This window comes from Ambystoma mexicanum, chromosome 2p (genome assembly GCF_040938575.1).
Source record: "Ambystoma mexicanum isolate Mex_15411 chromosome 2p, UKY_AmexF1_1, whole genome shotgun sequence".
In the NCBI taxonomy this organism is placed as follows: domain Eukaryota; kingdom Metazoa; phylum Chordata; class Amphibia; order Caudata; family Ambystomatidae; genus Ambystoma; species Ambystoma mexicanum.
In genome coordinates this window covers 1208772876-1208795514 of record NC_090923.1, presented here as the reverse complement: position 1 = coordinate 1208795514, position 22639 = coordinate 1208772876, and the positions used below count along the sequence as shown (strand labels likewise).

The 22639-nt window shown below is 46.3% G+C and overlaps 1 protein-coding gene across 4 annotated transcripts in view; it reads right to left on the bottom strand.

The window, feature by feature from the left end:
- The window catches only part of FLNA (filamin A), a 275782-nt gene that overhangs the window by 63120 nt on the left and 190023 nt on the right, over positions 1-22639 (bottom strand). For all 4 annotated transcript variants that reach the window (XM_069645454.1, XM_069645456.1, XM_069645455.1 and 1 more), the window contains exons 22-28: positions 15260-15857; positions 14578-14751; positions 13699-13861; positions 13077-13237; positions 5536-5706; positions 5226-5349; positions 4911-5067 (exon numbers count right to left, since the gene is read on the bottom strand). In XM_069645454.1, coding sequence (XP_069501555.1) covers positions 4911-5067; positions 5226-5349; positions 5536-5706; positions 13077-13237; positions 13699-13861; positions 14578-14751; positions 15260-15857 — 1548 coding nt within the window. The remainder of the gene's footprint in view (positions 1-4910; positions 5068-5225; positions 5350-5535; positions 5707-13076; positions 13238-13698; positions 13862-14577; positions 14752-15259; positions 15858-22639) is intronic.

Sequence of the window (22639 nt, the reverse complement as noted above, 5' to 3'; positions counted from 1 at the left end):
ACCATTTGCAGTGGTTGCCAACAATGAAGTCTTTCCACGTCTGGAAGCCAAACCTCCAGGGCTTAATCTGAGCCACATATGCTAATATCTCAGCCAGGACATTTACTTAAATCTTAAAGTTTTTATAACTATGATACCAAAAATAAAACATTTCACTGTTTAGACATTCATTTGTAACCACATACACACATTTTGGTTCCTTAGGTGGGAGAGCTAAAGCACCCAGTACTACTACAGGCCCACCATCACAAGTCTTGCGAGAGTCCAACTTGGGTCCTTCCTTTCATCTATCTTCCTCTCTACCTGGGGTGTTCTCCAGGGGTCTAACCTCTCGCCCTGGCTTTTCAACCAATACCTAGCAACTCTCGCCCACTGCATTGTCATTTTCTGCTCAAATTTCCAGTGCTACGCTGACGACAACTCATTTTCAGGCTGCCCTCTGCCACCTCCTCTCCCTCTCTCATCTCTAATTGCCCAACTGCCATTTAAGATTGGTGTGCCGCCAATGATCTTTGTCTGAATGCCAGCAAGACGGAGATCCTCCTCATCGGCACACCTTCACCATCCTTTCCCCTCTCTCTCTGGCTGGCCTCCCTTGGCCCTCCTCCTACCCCCACCTGCGAGGCTAGGAAGCTCGGGGTCATCTTTGACTCCACCCTTTTCTTCTCCGCCCACATCTCTGAGGTCTCTAAAAAGTCAAATTTCCGACTGCACCTCCTCGGAGGTACTCTGCCTTTCCTCTCCTTGCCCCAGAAGCTCATGGTATCCCAGGCTCTGGTTCTCTCTAGCTTGGACTATTGTAACAGCCTCTTTCTAAATCTACCTGCCTCTAACTCCGCCCTCTGCAACTAATCCAGAACAGGACTGCGAGAATTGTCCTTGGCCTCAAGCCCTGGGATCATATCTCTCCAGCTCTGAAATCTCTCCACTGGCTCCCAGTGGATGCAATGATTAAATTCAAAACCCTCTGCATTGTCCACAAGGCTTTCTGGGGCCTGGGTCCAAAATACCTTCAGCTATCCCTCCTCAAATACCTCCCCTCTCAGGCTCTCCACCCCTCTACCTCCAACTCCCTCAGGGTCAGTCGTTTTTCTAAGAAACGAGCTGGGGGTAGATCTCTTGTCTTCGACTGGGGCCTCCCTCTGGAACAGCCTCCCTGAATCTCTAAAACTTGAAGAGAACTCCGGTTCCGGAAGCACCTCAAGACCTTCCTCTTTTCTTCTGCCTTCGCTCCCCCCCTCCCTGCTGATCTGTTCTCTCTTGGCACCGTGCACCTGGCCACGCTCTATCCTTCGGGCCCAGGTACCTGCTCATCCTGCCACCCTCCCGCACTGCCTCAGGGCCACCCCTTGCACTGGGGTCTGTATCTGTACCCATACAGCCCCCCTTTTTTCTTCCTGCACTTATCAGACCTACCCTGTCTGCTGCCCTAAACCTAGCACTTGCAAATTGCTGGCTGCATTACCACTGTTTGTTGCCTTTATTATTTATTTATTGTTATTTATCCGTTTCTCCTCTGCTTCGCACTTTCCACTTCTCCCCCCTTCCATGCACTTTTCCCGCCCCCCCCCCGCCCATGCACTTGCGCGTTCTCAAAGTCACTGGGCCTAGTAAGATCGCTGTTTTGTTCTCTTCTGTTCCCCTCCCTTGCCTTGTTGCGCTCTAAAACACTTGTGTACGAGCGCGATAGAAATAAAATATCAATCAATAGAAAGGGATTGAGACATTTTGCACACGGACCGTCTGGGCTGCCGGGCACTTAGGAGATGGATGAAAGGCAAAGCAGGACCAACCCAGATCTCCCAGAGCTTTGATATGGTCCGAATGAAGCATGATGAGGAAGTGAGAAATAATTAATATCCAGCCTCGTTAATAAAACCAGCGCGTCAAACTCAGACAGTGAGTAGTACTGGATTCAAATGCACCTCTCGCAGGGCAATGAAGAGTAAGAGTGGCAGGCGATGGCCTTTTCAAGCCGTGGTGCTCCCATCAATGCAAGCAAAGTGAGCGTGAAAACACTCAGGAAGGTTGGCAGGGTTCTCTGCTGGCTGAGATTTAAAAGAATGGTTGTTTTAGTGCATTTTGCACTACACCTTTCAGAGGACATTGGAAAGCCATTCTATTAGGCCACATTGCATATTGCAATACTTCAGATGCCAGGCCAACCACAGGAGGAATCCACTGCAGCAAATCACTGAGGAGTTATCCGAAAATTGCTCCTCAGGCCATGTGCACACTTGCGCCACATCACTCGGGAGGATAGCTCAGGGGCAGCGCTCGCCCTGGAAGCAAGACGACTAAGTGCAACGCGGGTTCGATCCCCAGGTTCGCACTTAAAAACCTCTGGGTATTAATAACCAAATTATAATTAATTATAATCATTGCACCAGTACCTGATGCAGTCGCCACTACAGGGAAAAAGGTTAATTAAATACCAGGCGTTTGAATTTAATTAAATTCAAAGGGTTTGGGATAGCGGCATCTCAAGCTGCAGCCCGCGTTGAATTGTGTAACGTGTGCTTAAAGTTTGAGTTTTTTTCCATACAAGGTCATTGCTTCTGGACTTTCATTTCAAGTGGTGTGTGCAATCAGTGCTCTTGTGGTAGGCTCCTGAAGGATCACAGGCTTGCACAGGCTTGATGTTTACTAGTAATGGTAGCTTTCAGCACTGGCTTCCTGGTAAAAGCAGGCTCCAGTGATGGATCATTGGGCATTTCTGTGCAGGAGGTGGAGCTTAAAATAATGCAATTAGTTTATAATGTGCCCTAGCTTTTTTGTGGTGGCTGCAGAAAATCCTAATGGAAAGTTGAGGTCTAGGTGTTTATTTTGTTGGTTACGTTTTTCGCTCAGCTTTGGCCTTTATTAAATTTCCCATACTTTTAGGCCGTTTTCCTTGAACTACAAAGATGAATCGGAACCTTTCTCATACAATGGGAATCTAAACATAGCGCATCAGGGCGCAACTTGCTGTTCAGGACATTACAGTAGTTCGCATGAGCAAATAATACTGATTGACGATGCAGGGGTCACAATGGCTCTAACCACACGATAGCGCTACGCAAATGTGTTAGAGTTTAATTTGATAAAAATTCAGCCAACCTTCCTAACCAATTGTCTGATGTATAGATGTACAATTTATGTTTAAGTAATAATGTGGGCAGTTTACTAATTTCAACAAAGAGTGAAACTACTCCAGTTTTGCCCTGAAGAGGACCCTACGGGTCGAAACACATGTTGGCACACTTCTCTTCACTGGTATTAACATATTTGGATCAGAGCATTTGTAATTGACCAAAGGGCTCATGTATTTCAAGAGTACATTTCTCTATGAACCGCAGTTTAAGTTTTGTGTGTTAAAACAGAATTTTCTACGGCTATTCGAGTTCTAGTTACATGGTGTTGGACCTACTGTGAATGATTGGAGCATATGTACCTATCTGTCGGCATACTGATACTCGGTGGCTTTGACACACCGGTTTCTGAGCATTGTAACTGACCAAAGGTCTTACATATTTCAAGAGTACATTTCCTTACCAATATATTTGCCAATAAATTGTCTTCATGGTTTCTTGGCAAACAAAAATGGTGTAAATATCCTTTTTTGCATTATTTCTTGAGTGTAGCGCGGAATAGGGGAATACCTTAATCACTGCAAAGAATAAGCTACTTGTGACAGCACTATTCCCTTAAGTTAATGGAACTTAAGCCTCTGCAGCCAGAGAAACCAGTCTTTGATCTCCTCCGTCATAGTCCATACCTCTCCAATATGCATTGTGTGGAGGGCCAGAGGAAGGTGCATCAGGGCCCTTATCCGACCCGCTAGCTTTATGTTGCGACACCCTTCCACTAAACTGATGCTGGCTTCGAAGGCAGATTTGAGTAACTGGGAACCAGGCTTCTATAGCGGGCAGTGGATCGACGGAACCAGCAGCCAATTAGATCAAACCCAGCTGTAAATGTGTGGGCGTCCATGTTCTTACCCTCCCAACTTCAAGGAGGTGCCCTGCATACAGCCCAATCCCTTCCGTGAACCGCCAAATCGCAATGGCTCCGAAGACGGTATGTGCATTACCAGCCCTCATCCAATGCAAGGAGGTAAAGCACGGGTAGTAAGCATATGAGCAACTGCACAGCACCAGGTTAAAGCATGTTCCTAAGAAGTGAACACCTTTGCGAACCCAAGATGCTGCTGGAAAACACGCCCCCCCCCCCTTCGTCCCACCCCCCCATTGAAAGCCACCACTTTCCAGAGATGATATCCCTGCCTCCACAAACAGTTTACGTACAGCTTTTCTGGCAGCCTGTCTCGGACGCAGCCCCTTCACAGAGCAAACACCATACCCTCCAAAGTATCAATACCTAGTCCACTGGACACCCTTCCTTACCCGGAGAATCCTGTGAATCGCGAAGATTCAAAATGAAGACTGTATATGGCCCCGCCAAGTTCTACGCCAGCAGCTTCTCTGGGGGCTTGCAGCTTCAGAAGGCTACTTAATGTCCCCACACCATTTGTATTACAAATGGTCAGTGAGGCAAGTTTAGCCTCGATTTGCGTGACATTTTCCTAAGAAATCCCGGTGGCCATACCTCGCTTGCCCCCACCCTACTCAAGGAAATGCAGTGCTAGACTAGAGAAACTAAAATGGTGCCTCCGGTTTTGGATAATGGGAAAGTTAAGTAGTTATGATATCAGGAACATATTACTTGGGCGGATGGTAAAGACCCAGCCAGTACCAGGGATGTTCCAAACTTAGTTCATTGTCCCTTGAAGACAAATAATCAGTCTCCTTTTAATAAATCTAGGCAGCCGTAAGGCTAGTCACAAGATCGTTTACTTGGACAATTCTTAGGAGCCTGTCGCCATGGTTTCCTTTCTCCAAATCTGAGCCAACTGCTACAGCAGCACTTACCGTGATCTGGACAGCAAGGAGTCCCTCACCCGCATCCTTGGCATCAATGGTGAACTCTACAGGCATACTGGCTGGCACTCCAGTAGTGTTCAGTCCAGGGCCACTAGCCTTCACTTTGCTGGCATCATGTGTCGGGAGCACCTTCACCTTGAATGGGCTGTAAAGAGAACGGTGTCCCCGCCCCCAGGAACAAAGGATTAGAATCATTCATCTGGTTACAATGAGGTTTACAACCATGGGTAGGAGCAAGCTGACAACATCCAGTGCATTCAAGTATAACTTCAGTATTAAGCTAAATGCCAGCAGATGCATTACCTGCGGGGGACCTCCTCATCGCCATAGTGGACGGATATGTTATAGGGGCCTTCTCGTGTTGGCACATAGTTCACTGTTTGGACACCATCCCCATTGTCAACAACCTCAACTGGCTCAACCACACCTACAAAATAAATACACACCAATTGGCAGGGGGCTACCACGACTTAAATATCAAAAGTGAGAAAGACAACATAATGAGAATAGCTAGGAGCTCCCATTACTAAACAATTGTTTGGTACAAGAATTCGAAACTAGAGGCAATTGTGCTAATCAGGCTCTCTGGAAAGGAGAACGAAAAAAATGTTACCTTTTGGTCCTTGCACTTTGACCTTCAGTGGGGCAACACCAGCCTTGCTAGTGTCCACGCTGAAAGACTGCGGGACATTTGCACGCACAACTCCAGGGCTCAGTCCAGGGCCATTGCATTTCACTTTGGAACAGTCCACAACATCAGTGACTGGTACCTTGAATGGGCTTCCTGCGGTATGAGAAGCCACAAAACAATTAAAGAGAATCCAAACTGTGGTTCTAGCACTTTGTTACATTAGGTTTGGTTTTAGTTTGGTCTGGGGGTTCGATCGGTAGGCACTGAAGACAGAATGATGGCAACAGGGAACATTACTCAAAACTATACTCTGGCCCAAGTAACCAGAAACTCACTCGCTCATGAGGAGGAAGAGCCAGCGCACTGGTTGGACATGGCCAGCAGCCATTTTGTTTAGGCTTTCACACATTTAGAACACCACCCACATTCCCCATGAACTGCACGGCTTCCTCCCTTCTGGCTTACCCCTATTCCAGCACCAGTAGTGTCCTTTTGAAACTGCTAAAGGTGTGGGGCACTGCATTGCTGGAGGCAGGGACTTCACTTGTGAATAAAATGACACCACCAGCGAACCATAGTTCTACCATGAGTGGTCACTTCCACCAGCATCCAATGTCGAGTCTGACAATTAACCAATGGAGAGCACTAGAGCAGGCTTCAAAATGTGCACTTGCCATTGGATAGTGAAAAGGAACTCTTGGGGAGTAGGAAATTGTGTGCGGTCTATGAGGAAAATTGAGAGATAAATGACGCAATTGTGGGCTAGTAGCTTGCAATTTCTACCCCGCCTCTTCCCTTGCAGATTAGAGGACAGTCCTTGCAATGATGCTGTGCATCATGCTGCGCAAATTGGGAGCGCCCGAGATCCTGGCAAGAATAGTGGCAACTAGCAAGGACAGTGAACATCAATGTTCTGCATTCAAATTTTTGGAAGGATGAGAGGGAGGGGAGAAGTGCGCTTAGAGGGGAAATTGGGTCTCAAGGGTGGATGTAGTGCGCAAGTTTAATTGTGACAATCCTGGCTAGCCAATAGCGGCATCCTTATTCAAATTTGGGATAGTGCGCTGGTGAGTATTAGGTAAGATTTTGATAATTATGATAAATCTTCCTGACCCCAAAACTTTTTATTTTGGCTTTGTCATTATTTTACCTGGTCTCCAAGTAGGAATCTTTTTTCCCCCCTCTTTTTCCCCTCTCACCTAGTCTTTTACCCTTTTTATGGGTGACGTTTTCATGTCCCTCCATAGTGTATGATTGGAGTTATAGTTTCCTATAACTTTGGACTTACTGTAATGCACTATGGCAGCACAGATAATTTTAAATGCAGTGGCTTCCTTTTTAATTCTCTTATTTCTTGGGTGAACTACTGTTCCCAGGAGGTAAAGTGGGATTTACATCCCATTCACGTTGATGTTAGTGAGCCAGCACACCCCACCTTAGGGGGGAGTGCTATGGGGTACGGGAGGATACAATGTATCCCCTTTCATACTTACCTGGTAACATTGGTGTTAAAATTGCAAGTTTACTTGAATGGCTGGTGGCAGCGGATTTCCCTTAGTGACTTTTTGGTCTCATTACTCGGAGGATGTTAAATCAGCCTCAGTAACGCACAGAAGGGCCACCATTGTGCTAGAATGGTGGGATCCTTTTTTCACCATTTCTCATGCGCTTGTTCTCTCTGGAGGTCTTCCCCTGTCATTCTAGGCAGGAACAAGCTAAGTGGAAGTTTTGTCTTCAGCAGGAATCCTTTGTATTCCATGCCTAGGCTCTAGAGTGTCCGAGAAGGGAGGAAGTGAGGGAGGAGTCCAAAATTCTGTAGCCCTTTCTCGGTCGCCCTTGCCTGAAAGGAACCAAGTCCCAATGGGGGGCTGGCGGTCCTTATTGGATAGCCAGACCGCCCCTTTCTGTAAACTGAAGGGAGAGTTTGCAGAAGTTGTGCTATCGTTCCTGATAAATACTCCAAACCTGGAGGCTGCTGACAAGCTGACCACTGGAGCTGAATCAGAAGGGGAAGATGAAGAAAAGACATCTGTAGCGATTTCCAGCGACCAAAGATCCTGCTGTGTAACCGGAGCCTGATGCAATTGTGTATAGGCGCGTTGTAAATGCCATATCATATCATGCAACCCTTTCTTCCAATCGACCTCGGGGTCCTGAATGCAATGACTCCTACCCAGAGGCTGGTGAGATCCATTTGAAGCCATCCCACTACGTGCTGCGACCTTGCTGGGCTGCAAACCACCAATACCTTGGGACCTCAAGCAGAATGCAGTGCATGGTCTTCTGAAGTCCGAATCCACCTGAAACTTTGGTGGACTCCTGCTGGATCTCCAGAGACACGATTCGAATCCCTGAAGTTCCCTCACCAGAGAGCAAGACCAAATTAGTGAAGAGAATCCAACTGGCGATACTTGGTCTTTATCTGGCTGCTGTAAAAAGACACCAAATGCACAGAGCTGTGAGAAAGCATGAAGAGTCCTTTGCGGGAAGCCGCCTCTGAAGACTGCTCAAGCTCCCATCCAGTGTCCAGTTCTTTCGTCACCAGAAAAAGAATCCAGGAACCAGGTCGTTTGCTGGTAGCCCCTCTTAGAAGTATTTGGTATTACTTATCTTGAATAGCTGCTGCTCTTCTAAACTTGTAACACTAAGTAGTGCTTTCCCTGAATTGCATTAGTGTGATTCTAAATAGTTTCATGAAGTTCTTACTTCCATTAGAAACTGTATTATCCACTTCTTAAAAGTATACTGGGTAGAACTAGCTATTAGGAAGCAGACAGTTATGAGCGCACTTGTGATTAAATGCAGACCAACAGTGTCTGCATCCTGCATATGCAGAATGAGCAGGTGATTCTGCCGTGCGGAGGGTGTCGTTTCAGATGGAATTGTGTCCAATGCTATGTCAGATACAATTTAGGGCAGTGACAAAATGGAGGGCAACTCTGCAAGTTACAGGCCATGGGTTATTTGTACTGTGCACTCTGGGGGTGTTAGGGGTGGGGAGGGGGGGGGAACCAGTGTGCAAACCTTGCCGGTTCCCAGAGGTGTGCCCCAAATCATGGGCCCAGAAGCTAGTGGGATGCGGTCCTCGAGTGGATTCTTTCATCCCTGGCCAGAAGGAATTGACAGGTGCAGTTTTCTGCGGTCCCCATCCAATGCTTTTTAGTGTGCTGTAGAGATGGTCTGGTTACATGCAACATTGTATCTGCTCATTGATCCCCGTCAAGGGAAGGGAGGGTATCCGTTCATAGCTGACCTGCAGTGGTAACTGCAAATGTCAGTGGTGAGGTTATTCTCTGGTGCTGCCTTCAGGGGTGTTCAGATGGATTCCCAAACCCTACCCTGGGGTGGATTTTGCGAGGCCAACTTATTATGGGGAGGGTGAAATACACTGAAGTCTAACCAAACCCAGTCAAGGTAGATGGAGAGGTAAGGATTAGGATTGAGTTTTATTAACTGATTGGTTTCCCGATAAGAATGAGCGAAAAGACAAGGGAAGTGCTTCCAAAAGTCAGGTTAGCAGTCAAAACAAAGCAAAGGGAAAGGGTGTCCAATAGAAGTCCGTGAGAAAAGCAGCAACAATCTTTCCTAACCAGGGGAAACTGAGGGTTGGGTGACGTCTCACTCCCTCGAGTTTAATTCCTTGAAGACAGTTTTTTCAATTTCCAAATTCAGGCCTTGCGGTTCTTTCCTGGTTGGCAGAAGGTTGTGTTCCAGGAGCTCCATCTACCTTTCCTGATGTTAAACCTTGGGTTATATATTTGGAGCTTCCAGCTTTCTTTCAGATCCCATATAAATTGCTTGACTGTCAATTTTCATTTCTTTGCTAAAAAAAGAGAAAGACGCCTTTTATTTTGGAAACGGCCAACCTTCAATAAAGGCTTTGGTGGAGTTCCCTACAAAATACAATAAACTGACCTCACTGGGATTCCAATGGCCTCCCTTGAAGGAAGCTCTTCATGCTAAAGCCATGTTGGTTGTTGTCAGGACCCCATTTGATGAGATTACTTCCATACTTTACTCATGGAGAAAGCCAATGAAATGATTTCTATTTAACCTTGCTACTTTGTCCCATAAAGGCAGTACATAGGCAGCCCTCAGTCATTTGGCAGGTGAGAGAAACCAACCTGAGGCCTGCAACTGTCTTTGAGAGTGTGGCCAGAAAACCCCATCTTTCATGGGAAGAAAACTCTAAGGAGCTGGTTCTAGGACAAAGTATTTTAGGAGAGTGCAGGTGGAGATCTCAATGGCCCAATGTCCTTGATTTAGTTTGGAGTATTTTTAACCTCATTTCAGTGCATTTTTGTAGGTTCCCATTGTACAGTACTCTGGTGCATTGTAGGGACCAGTCCACATTTTCTAAGAACTATTTCATGAAGTAAACCCTGTGCACAGGAAAGGATTGGTCCGGGAACTGAACATCCCAATCTTTGACATGGACGTGCACAGTTTACAGTCCGTTAGTTATGGTGGCTACAATCAGCATGGTAGTAATTCCTCTGCACTGAAGGCCCAAGTCGGCCTCTATTAATAAAAAATCCCTAAACAAATCGACTCCCAGACTAATCCCCCATTATACGCCTTACTAGAATGTAAAATTAAGCATCCCTCTAGTCCCAGTTTCAAATGCAGCACTATGATGGACCCTTTCCATAACTAGACTACTGGAACATGTTCCCACGTGGCAATGTATTTGACAAAGTAAGGCACGCCTGCTTTCCTGTGGACTTGTTAGCTGTTGAAGTCCTGCTGTCTGACTTTAGTTCCATTTTCCTTATTTCAGTAACCGGGATTCCGTTCATTTTGACTAGGATATCCAAGGGGGTATTGTGGAAGCGCAGTCCAGGCTTCACCATTAGTAGGCATGGGGGCGGTTGATAAGTAAAGTGCACTACACAGCTACCAAATGAACTAGTCCACACTATTTGTATACACACATTCTTTACATAGGAAAACACTAACAGTTAGTAAACTTTACAAAGCAAATACCCCAACGCTACAAGTCAAATAGCAGGATTGAGCATTCTCCAAAGTTCAGCAATGAGTTTTTTCTGGATTAGAAGATACAGTTGCAAATACAATGCTTTTCATACCTAGGGTAAATAAAGCCTTTTTTTTTTTTAAAAGGTAGTGTTTGATATACCAAGGGCACCCCATTTGCCTATTTTGGCAGACCTTTGTAGTAGTCTATCTTCTGCAAAAATGTGCAAAGCAGTTTATCGAATTTCTGTGGAGTCTAGGCCGCAGAATACCCTTTGTGTAGCAGAGGGATATCCCAAGTAAGATTCAGCAGTAGAAAGGACTCTCCACAGTGCCGGTACCCAAAGAGCAAAACCCTGGGTCCAAGAGTCAGTTCGACAGCAAGTGGTTGGTTGCCTGGTGCAGTACCTGTGCATGTTTGGCAACCTAGGGTTTCAGCACCACCAATGCAAGAGGGATTCCAAGAACCTTGGAAGGGAAAAATTAAGGGTTCGAGCTAGGGCAACTGAAAGGCAAAGTAGCTTTGTCATCACTAGTCTGCTATGCAGGGTTTCGCAGTCGCTCTGGCTTAAGTTTCGGCTTCGAAGAATAGTGACACATTTGAAAAACAATGTAGCACAGCCCCTGGTACTTTCAAGATATGTGGGGGATTGAGGGGGAGGGGTCCGTGGAATGGACCCAGGTCACTTTCCAGATGTCCTCAAATATCAGGTCCAGATGGCGGGGAGAGTTGTCAGGGCTCAAGCAGCAAAAGGGCACCCACTCCTGGATCCAGCGATGCAGGCAGTCAGGAGCTTCAGGGAGACTTGTCCTTCAAGCAAGAGAGGAGCCAGTGGACTTTATCAGATCTGGGAGGTGTGGGGGGAGGGGTAGAGGTTAAGGATCCCTGCAGTCTTCTGGTAATCTGGATAGGAGCATCAAAAAGGTGCTGGTGCAGAGCTTTAGTCCTTGAAGTGCAGATACATAGTTCCAAAAGTAGACAAGGTGTAGGGGGAGGGGTCCACTTGCAGACCACCCCATCCTCAGGAGGCAGCAAGTGAACAGAACACTCAATCATACACTATTCAACATTTAGAGATCAGGCATCCCCCAACCACCCAGTTGCTCAGGAAGGCCTTCACAAAGAAAGTTCATTCACACTATCCTAGATGTGCAGATGTTAATTCCAGTCAGAGCTGGATTATGGCTGGCCACAGCCTCAGTACCACATATGGTCCATTTGTCCCATACACATGGACATGGGCTAATCACAGATCTGAGGCAAACCACGGCTACCTCCATTTTGGGAATGGAAAAGTTGGTCAAACTGGAACCCAACCACAAAATTGTTGGGGTGAAAGCCAAATTACACAAAGATAAGACCATCAGCCTACCCACTTGACTAAAAGGTATGGTCTCTGGAACACCAGAACCTCTGCCTTTTCAGTTAGAACCGGTTTTATGGCAAAGCACAAAAGCAGCCATGGTCATGCTTTGGAAGAGCTAGCAAAACGTACATGGGCCTACCACAATGCAGAAGATGCCCTTTAACAGAAGGCAGCCTATAAGGACCCTGAACTATATAGAGCCTAGGAGGAAAAAGCTTGCCTCGAAGACTTTGCACAATACCATGGGCCTCTAAAGATTGAAACAGAGTAGGCCTAAGAGTGAAAAAAAGGCAGGGAGCATTTTCGAAGTGATTGTTTTCTAGGAGCCTTTTGCGGACCCAAAGTCCTAGTAAAGAAGCCTTTTCAGATAAAGATGCCAAAAAAACATGTCCACCCACACTATCCCGAAATAAATAAAGGTTTCCAGTTTCACTTTGCTCAGGAAGGTTCTTGGTGAGAAGCGTTTTGACACCTAGCACTCAAAGTGCTCGCAGAATGGAGCAGTGTTCACTACAGTCATTCTAGAAGGCTGCCACCACGCCCTCCGAGTCAAGGTTGACCGAATCGGTTGAGCATTTGAGTTCAGCTGGACAGTATGGGACAAGGGTCAAAACCAGTTGCCTTTTCCTTGGAAGGCAGTCGTGACACGAAGGAATTAAAAAGTAAAACACATTTGCCCCCACTGGACTACATCACTGAGGGAAACAGCATCGCCTGAGGACTCCTCGTTCGTTTTGAATGTGGAACACATGCACTTTCCAGTCATTTAATAACCCCAGAGCATCCAAAAACGGAAGGTTTCTGGACAGTCTCTTCCTACAATAACCAAGGAACTTGGGTCAGGCAGGTTTGAAAGAAAGCCAGTAATGGATTGAAATTAATTAAAAACATAATTGCAAAAAGCTAAAGTAGAGTGGAAAAAGGGAGATCCTCCCAAGTATAGGATTGGACTGATCCATAAAGTACTGATTGCAACTAAAGTCAAAGTAGACCCTTCCCGGCCTCCCAACCAGGACGGAAGGGGAAGTTTTCAATTATTCAATCGCAATGAAAAAATGAATGCTTTAACAGGGTTGCAAGCCACCTAAGAGGACCACAGTCCACACACTAAGGTGCTGTGGCCAGCACATGAAAAAATGGGGAGCTCGGAAAGAAATCAAGCGCAGCATGAAGTCTCACCTGGAACTTGATGACCACCATAGGTGACATTGAGGTTGTAAGTACCAGCTTCATAGGGTACGTACTCCACGGAGCAGCTGCCATCCTTGTTATCTGTGCATGACATCTTGGCTTCAGAGGGCCCTTCAACTGCCAGTCCCAAACCTCCCGTACCAGCACCCCTGTGGGACAGGGGGACAAAAACCAAAATTAGTTCAACATTCACAGGCACAGTCCACCCACAATTGAAGTTTCCTTCCCCATTGTACAAATGAATCCCAATACTGCCATTTTGGACCAGAGAAGAATTGGGTCTGTGTTTTGGTCAAATTCTAAAAAGATGAATGTTTTTACCATTTTGCAGCAAAATGGGGGGAATGGGAGGGGGGTCCATGTGCCTTGTAACCACATAACCCTCTTTTTTACATTGACTGACTGCAACCCATCACCTACCTGTATGCGTTAAAAAACTGTGGTAAGAGAACTTTTGAAGTTCGAGCAAAACACATGAACCTGAAGAATTCCTTGGACACTGTCTAGTGTCACCATCGGAAAAGATGTTAGTGCAATCATAGAATTTTGAGCACTGGGCCTGCCCAACGTCCTGAATGCTCATTTCCCACTGCAAATTGTTTGTCCCTACCTGGTTTCCACTGTAAATTTGTTAGTCTTGTTGGTAGTACCACTCTCAATTCCAGGCCCATGAACTCTAACCCGGGTGGGGTCACAGCCTTCTGTCACAGGCACTCTGAATGGGCTCTTGGGCACGGGACTGCCATCATACGTAACATCAACAGAGTGGAGGCCTGACAAGCAAGAGAAAACGGTTAGACAGGTTTGGTCTTCCAGCCCAATGAAGGCTTTTGAACAGAAACTATTTTCTAAATAGGCCTCACTACATTTGGCCGTACACGTCTCATAACAAAATGGTTCACCAGAAACCAGACATTAAGGAAATTACAAAATCCTGGCAATGTAGCAAACGCTTTTTTCTTATTCCCGAAGTGGTTGAACGACGGATCATTGCAACCATAAAGTAGAATGGCTGTTAACACGGTCAGACATGTCAAACAAATCAGTTCTACCTTTTGCTCCTTTGCCTTGGTGTACAGAGAAGTCAAACAATCGCATTCCCGACCAGCTGCACCTCATCAAAAAACAAACTGCAAAGTTTGTTGTATGAACATGTAGACCAGCAGTACACCCTGTATTCAGAACCTACACCCAACAGGGCTTTGAATCCACCTCCCTTCTCTCATTCAGCCCATGCATTACTTTACTACAGACACCCTCAGACACCAAGATCCAGCCCTGCAGAACTCACTTAGATGTCTGGATTGGGAGCACTCAAACATCGCTTTCAATTTAGGAACCTCCTAGTATTTCGGCCCTCATTACAACTATCCAGGCACCCGATAGTGTGATCTTTCATAGCAAATACATCATGCTGCCCAGTCAAACTTGCCCCCCAGTTGGTGAACAAGGAACACCCATACAAGTCTGAAAGCATCTCCACACTCACCTTCCTCGTAGGGCGTGTATTCAACTTTATAGGTGCCATCCCCATTATCCTGCACAAAGGCATCTGTGAGATTGCCAGATGGATTAGAGACCCTGGTCTTAATATGAGGTCCTCCGGCTTTAGTAAGGGCCCTGGCATCCACGTTGAAGTCTGTAGTGGCTTCACGAAAGACTCCTGCAAAAGGTGGAACAGATCAGAATCGGGCCTCCTGGACCTGTAATCCAAATGCCTTATTCAAACACAAGGAAGCCATTGCCAGAGACATCACTCTCACCCCCAGACAAAAATCCACAAAAGCGTGAAAAACACCGAAAACCCTCCCATTTTGGTTTAAATGGCACCTTCAGACTACATGTTGCAAATCCTTGGTCATTAATCACGTATTAAGTGAGCCAACATGTAGAGTGTGTCTTCAGATTAAAGGTCTGAAGCATTAATAACCCAAAACTGTGTGCACAACACAATAATGAATTCTAAAGAGATACTGGATTAGCGTTCAGGATACTATCCACACTGCTTCAGGGCTTAATTCAAAAGTAAAGAGGCTTCAAATGCATGGGATTTAGTATGCACCAATCCTTAATTAGCACCAAATGGCTTGAATAAAAACACTGTGGAGATTGTCACAAACTCACAGCAAACCACCATAATCCACCATGGATCCTTCGACGCGCCAGCTCACCTTTGCCTTCCACTCCTGGTCCATAGACTTTAACTCCACTGGTATTGACAGCTGGTTCCACCTGTAGCTTGCTTGGGAAGTTGGGCACCATCTGGCCTCCATACTTGATGGTAATGGTGTAGACACCCGGATACAGGGGAATATAGGTGATGGTGTACGTGCCATCACCATTGTCCTGGATGTGCACTTCTGCCTGCATGCCAGTGTCCGAGATTATTTCAATGGTGAGTTCAGCATTGCCAGCATTGGAGCAGTCAACGCTAAACTTGCCGGCCTCCTGCACCCTGGCATGTTCAAGTCCAGGGCCAGAGCACTTCACCTTGGTTGGGTCAAAAGAGGGCTCGATCTTCGACTTGTAGGGAGAGCCGGGAATGTGCGACTCAGCGAAAAGGATATTTATGTTGTAGTCACCTGGCTCAGTGGGAAGATAAGACACAGAGCAAGTACCATCCCCATTATCAAGGCACTCTATCTTCGCCTCACACGGTCCTTCCACCGTCAAACCCAAACCACCAAGGCCAGCGCCTTTTGTGTCAATGGTGAATGGGGCAGGAGCACCAACGTTGCCTCCTTTTAATCCTGGACCATAGGCCTTCACCTGTAGGAGAAAATGCAACCAAAATATCAGTTAATTGGACCAGCAGACGGAAAGCCACCCCTGCTCCATGCCCACCCAAGCAACAGATCTGTGTACCATTCACACATAGTCTCTCAACAAGACTCAAAATGGTGTCGGTTCTAACACTTCATTGAAAATAATCAGGTGCTGGGAAACCATTTGCACTCAGCCCAAACTAGATGTCAAATGTAATATCCCAGTATGACAGTTCAGGGCAGTCCAAAACATTCCACTGTGATCAACCAGAACTATTCTGTTTTGATCCCATCCCAAACTGACATGATCTTTCCTTTCATCTTTCAAAAAACCTTTATTTGACAGAGAAATCAGCATTAAATGCATTACACAATAGATAAAATACAAAGCAATTTACCGTTTAAAATAACCCTGCTAAAAAACCTTTAGATGAAAAAACAAGTGTGATCCACCGAAAACAGTTGTTGTGACAGCGTAAAGGTTTTAGTTATGTACACATTTGTAAGAAGGCACTGCCATGCGTAAAATTTCTAAATAGCCAGGAGAAAGATATTTGCAGCCTGGGGGCCAAATTAATAAACAGACCTCTTTCGCCTCAGTAGCCATGCTCAATGGATAAAATATAAAATAGCTTACAGTTTAAATTAGCCCCGACAGAAAGGCTATGTAGGAAACGGGTGTAATCCACTGGAAAGAAATATTACGGCAGCATAAGCCTTTAGTTGTCACGTATCAATGGGTATAAAGGCGCTAGCACACAAAAAAATATTTAAACCAGGCGAGAAATACTCGCAGCCTGGGCCCCAAATTAATGAGCAACCATAGTATTTCTCAGCAACCATGCTCTGTGTAGGTATTTAAACACAGAGCCTGCCACTGCAGGGATTAGACATTGTGTCAACAATTCTAATGCATGGCAACGTTTGGATACCTGCTTCCAGCAATAAGGGTCTCAAATACAACCGCCTTAGCCGTTCAGTGGGCTTACAAAGTGAAATGTGTCTCCTCGGCGGCACCGCACATTGGAAAGTTAACTGAATCTGAGTTTTTCCATTTGGAAGTGAAGACAGCAATTGCCAGGATCCCCAATCTTAGCCTCATATAAAGTGATCTTGCATATGCAGGATTAATCGGGTCCAAGAAGGCAAGTTACAGTACTGTCAGTAAGAGGTGCTATACATTGGACAGACAATATCACAAAATGGTAGACAGATCACCCCAGAGAGAGCAGAGACAATACACAAAACACCTAAGCCCACGACAGTGATGGAAATGCAACAGTTCTTAGGGTTATACAATTACTGCAGAGCATGGGTCTTTGACTACAGCACCTATAGAAGGCCCCTACTGGGCGCTCTGAAGGAGGCGCAGAGAGGGAACAAAACACTGACATGTACCACAGAAATGACTGAGGCATTTGACATGCTGAAAGAGGAAATAAGCACAGCACCGGTGCTAGGGATCCCAGACTATGAAAAGGAGTTTTTCCTGTTTTCACTCACTGACAGTGTAATGACAAAGGCAGTTCTGACACAAAAGAGAAGCATGGGCCACAAGTCAACAGTCTACTACAGTGGGAAACTCGACCCAGTAATGAGAGGACGCTATCAGTTTGAGCAAGCCTTGGCAGCTGCCACATTTGCAGTGAGAAAGTCTGCAGCAATAACCATGGGGTCTCCCACCACTCTACGTGGAGCATGCCCTCTTTGCGATACTGTAGAAGCCAAAGAGCACACTGGCAACCCAAAAAGCATCAGGGTACGGGGTGATACTATTGAATGTAGGGCTGAAGATAGTGAGATGCAGAATTGTCAACCCAGCAATATTTCTAGCAGATGTCTTACAGGTAGGAGCCTATGCACACGACTGTACAGCAATCAGAGATGTTCAGTGACACTCGCAAGGTAGAGGAGGATGCACTTGAGGGGGGAGATGTGCTCTACATTGATGCATCTTCAACAATTGATCACACAGATGGGGGTCTGGCATACAGGAACTGGAGTAGTAAGACTGAAGGCAGATGGGACAGGAAGTAGCAGCAAGTGCAAAACTACCATCCCATTACTCAGCACAAGCAGCAGAACTAGTGGCCCTAATACTAGCAAGGGAACATAGCGCAGAGAAGGAGGTGACAGTGTATTCCGACTCTGCCTATGTGACATCCACAATACACTCTGGACTGTCACGATGGCTAAGGAGAGGGTTCAGGAGGGCAGACAGAACTCCAGTCCAGCATGCACTTCAATTGGGCAGATTGATCAAAGTAATTGCTTGGCCAAAAAGGATAGCAATAGTGAAGTGCCAAGCACACACTAAAGGGGAAGATCCCATCTAAAGGGGAAACGAAGCAGCACACTTTGAGGCAAAGTGTGCAGCATACTTTGGAAAGCCATGGGAACTAGAAGGAGCTCCAAATGCGCGTGAGTGCACCAGAAATATGGTGCTTAAGGAAGGGAATAATGTACTGCCAGAAGCACAGATCATGGAATTGCAGGGAACTGCACCCAGGGATGAGAAAGAATTGAGGACCAGGAAGGGATGCGCAATGTCTCGGACAGATGCCCTATGGCAGCAGGTTAACACAGAGAAAGAGGTGATGCCACTAGCATTGAGCACTGCATTGACACTATTGCACTATCCAACACACATGGGGAAGGAGGTCATTGCTACATGCATTTGAGAAACATGGTTCTGTCCCAATTTGGCGGAACACGTGGCTAAAGGTGTGAGCAATTGTTTACATGCCAGCAGTTTACAGCAGGGCATACTCCGAGGGTTGAGAGAGGAGCCATACTAAAGCCAGTAGGCCCCTTCCAGCATGTACCATGTGTGGTACAGAACTATCCCTGTGTGGACGAAGATCCACATGCCATGGTCGGAGACACCTATATGGACAGCCTGGACTAGAGCACCAAGAAGCCATGTTGCTGACGTCAATAGAGACACCACGACATAGCAGCATTAGACAAAAAGCACACGTGCCATCTGCACTTCGGACACAAACACACTTGAATACATGAAAAACGGGAGCGTACAATTATATAGTGGACAGATACACCTACATACTGTCATTGCTTTTGTTATTTTTGCCATTAGCCAAATGCAGTAACGCAGAAACTGCAAGGCGCAAGAGATCCTGAACAATAGCTTGCAGATGCTTAAACGTTAATAACCCTATGGCTCTGCAGGAGCACCTATGAGACCTGACAGAGCCAAGTGTGACTAACCTATGGAAATGTGGTATAGCATGGACACTGTAGAAATCGCGTTTAGGAAAATTACAGCAGGACTTTGAGCAAGAGACAAGCTGAGCCGATTCAGGCTGGACAATGAGCAAGACATGCGAGACAGGACCCGAAGCGAAGTTCAAGAGATACTGATGACATTCCAATCACCAGACGACAAAGGGACCAGCAGCAGAAAAGACAAATAAATCCTCATAATTCCGAGCTGCAGAGTTCAAATTTGTGGTCTCTAAACATGTGAGGCGGCCGAAGCAGACAATGGACAGTGATCGGCGGTGGGAAAGGAAAGCTGGTCCCAGGCAGCCAGAGACAGACTGAAACAAGTATGAAACCGTATGCAACAAGTGTTGCACCTGACAGGAGAGCACGCGCATAAGGCAAAGGTGGTGCACACAAGTTACAATACAGACACATAATCGTTCTCATCACCTTGAAAAGGTACACAGTGAGCTGAGAACCATCTCGGGCCCCAGGCCTGGAGGCGTCAGCTCTAGCCAATCACAGTTTAGTAGCCTACGGGTGGGTAGCAACAGGGAAGAACCAATGGTAAGTCTACAACACTGCAACAATGTTATAGTAAGTGAATTGGTGATGGCACAGGTCGGCCACCTGACATGCGAGGGCCAGTAGAATAACACCTATAATGTCCTGTATAGGTTATAGAAAACTCAATACCCAATCACTTGGCCCGATAGGTTTTCTGGAGAGGGGCCCAGGTGCGCATTCCATTTGGGAGTGAAACTGGCCTGCGAGCCAAGGAAGAGCGAGATGTGCAAGAATATTCTCTGTTCCTGTGCTGATCCCGGTTGGTTTTGTCTGTAATAAACCGCAGTTTGAACTTGCCGTTGACCAAGTCCTCAGTGTATCCTGGGGGAGGGTGCTGAGCCCTCCAAGTCCACGAAACTTCCAGTATCCCTCTGGCGTACCTGGGAGTTTCCCCCAATAGTTGTTGCGCAGAGGTGAAGTGTCTTGGAAGCATTGGCTAAAGTTAGTGGTTTAATCTTCTGTGGCCTTCTTGTATTGTTCTCGGCAACTGGGCATTAATACTGTTAAGGCCATAGGAGGTGTCAATGGATGGGGAATTATCTTTGAGGCTTTAGGGATTGAATTGTGTTGCTCATAGCTTGCCAGATGCTTTAGGTGCTGCCCACCATGACTAGTGCCTTCTACATGCACTAGGATTGGGATGTCTTAAGGACAATGCACTTAGTTGCGCAGGCTACTAGGTACCTACCTCTCGTTAAGTTGTATTTTATCCTTGCTTGCCTCAGCCACCTCTTATTTTATGTTGGGTCCCCTCGGTCAGGTGAGTCATCGTTCCCAACAGGGTTATTTGGTGCAAGACCAACCTTCAGCAAATTCAACAAGTCAAAACATTGCTAGCAAGGCTTTTGTCCACAGCATGCCACCCCATTTCCTGGACGGTTGGCAGCACCAACTAGGATCTTTATGCGCTAGTGTCATATTCTCTGTGAAAACCGTTTAGCAGGCTGCTTGCCAGCACCAAGTGCCCATCTGAAAGCATGCATGTTCCCCTTATTTAGCATGTCGATTGGGCAAGATGCACTTCAAAAAGGTGAGATCTAGGGCCTTCCCTTGCGAGTCAGCCTAGTGTTAGGTCTCTATTCCAAGGTTTGCACACCATGTCCAAAATCAATCCACTGGACCCACCATTAACCCAATGCAGACCGTGTAGTACCAGATCCACTCATACATACTGTCCAAACCTGACAGAAATGGTGCTTTATGGCCTTGAGTAAGATCCTTCACAATGTTAATGGCTTGGTTACAGCCTACCAGGATGGAATCCGTTCACCTGACTTGTGTCTAAAGTTACCTTGAGCAACTGGAGACAGAGTAGCTCGGTGCAACCTTCATTCATACTATGAGCCACTGGCACAAAGGGAAACTGCTTTTGATCGCATGGATTTGGCATCCATCTGAAATCCCAATTTACTGCAGTTTCATCCTTTAATATCTTAAGATTCGCTGTTTCCATGCCAGAGACTTCCACCACACTGGTGATGAGATTTACCATCGACCCCACCCCCCAATACCAGCCTTTTATTAAAACCTTTTACAGAATATTGTCCTGCTCATTGAGATTGGGACATTTAATCTGCTGCATCTGGTTTGATGGTGAAAGGAGGATTGGTGCAGAGCAAGCATGTTTATACCACAGCATTTGATGGTCTGCCAGAGACAGAGGAGCCTCTGGGCTGCTGGGCAGACTAGGAGCCATGTATGGTTACCCTGTGCTGCATGCAGATAATTCTCCTTCTCAATCAGGTCTAGAGCTTCTGCAATTTAACAAAAACATTACTTGCTCAATTCAAGTACCCCTGGTTGGTGGCAAGGCACCAAGCTGGGGTTGAAACCCTGAATGTTTAATATCTTAAAATGATTCCAAAGTGGCAGGAACAGAGCGAACAAGTGCAGAGCAAAACACAGGTGTCCTCAACTTTGGGATAAAATGTGGGGTCTGTACACTTTCTAGTTGGAGGCACGACAAACCTGCAGCATGGTGTTCTGCTCCAACTGTCCATGTTTTCGGGGGATTTGACTCACTATAGCCATAAATAGGATCCAGCTAGAGCAAGAGGTCTGCACCATGCATTTCGCATGGTGTTGGACTATCGATCACATGATACTTTGTCATTGTGCCGATAGGAACTGTAGTCCAAGCATTTCAGGGTTCAAAGGGGAGTCTTATGGCAAGCCCTGTTATTGGGCGGAAACCTGCTCTGTGGGTATATCATAGTTCTGGGCCTCCTCTAGGTCCCTGGTGCACGATCGAGGATCCTTCACACAGGGTGGAGGGGAAGGGGGGGAAGACTACTAGATTACCCTTTTGGTCAACCATTACAGGTTACCCTCTTAGCATTGCTACCATATGACCTCACCAGCGGAGGCCAGGGGTCAGAGGGAGGGATGGGGGTATTAACATTACTTTCAGCTAATTGAAAGCACAGCACTGAGGAACTCCTGGCAAGACCAGAGTAATTGAGCTGCACACAAAGTTTCCTCAGCCAACGGTTCACACTCAAATCAGTAATCCAACCATTGGTCAGGAACCAGGAACAGTTTAAATGTCTGCACATGCAGGTGGACATGCATAGGAGATGCAGAGGAAAAACCTATGTTACATGGTGTAACCAGAGGGACGATCAGGAGCCAGAGACTACTAAGGAAACAGAGATAATCTAGAAGACTCCTGCAAATGGTCTAAAGTCATCCAGTCCTGCTGGGTCAAAAGAAAGGATATCTGAAAGTAAAGGACATGTCTGCAGAGGCATGGCTGGGCTCAGCATTAGCCATGCAACTAGCCTGGATTCAGGTTTGAGAGAAAGGCCAACTTATCCTGCTGGGACACCACGAGCATAGAGTATTGACAAGACCTAGAATTAATTGCAAGTCACCGTGTATCTCAGCATCTACTTCAATACTGTAGAACATCAACCACCACCAGAAACGTAGGTGTCATTAGCAATATACCCCATATCAGCTTCTACCTTTTCTATAGGAAAATCCTAAACTCAG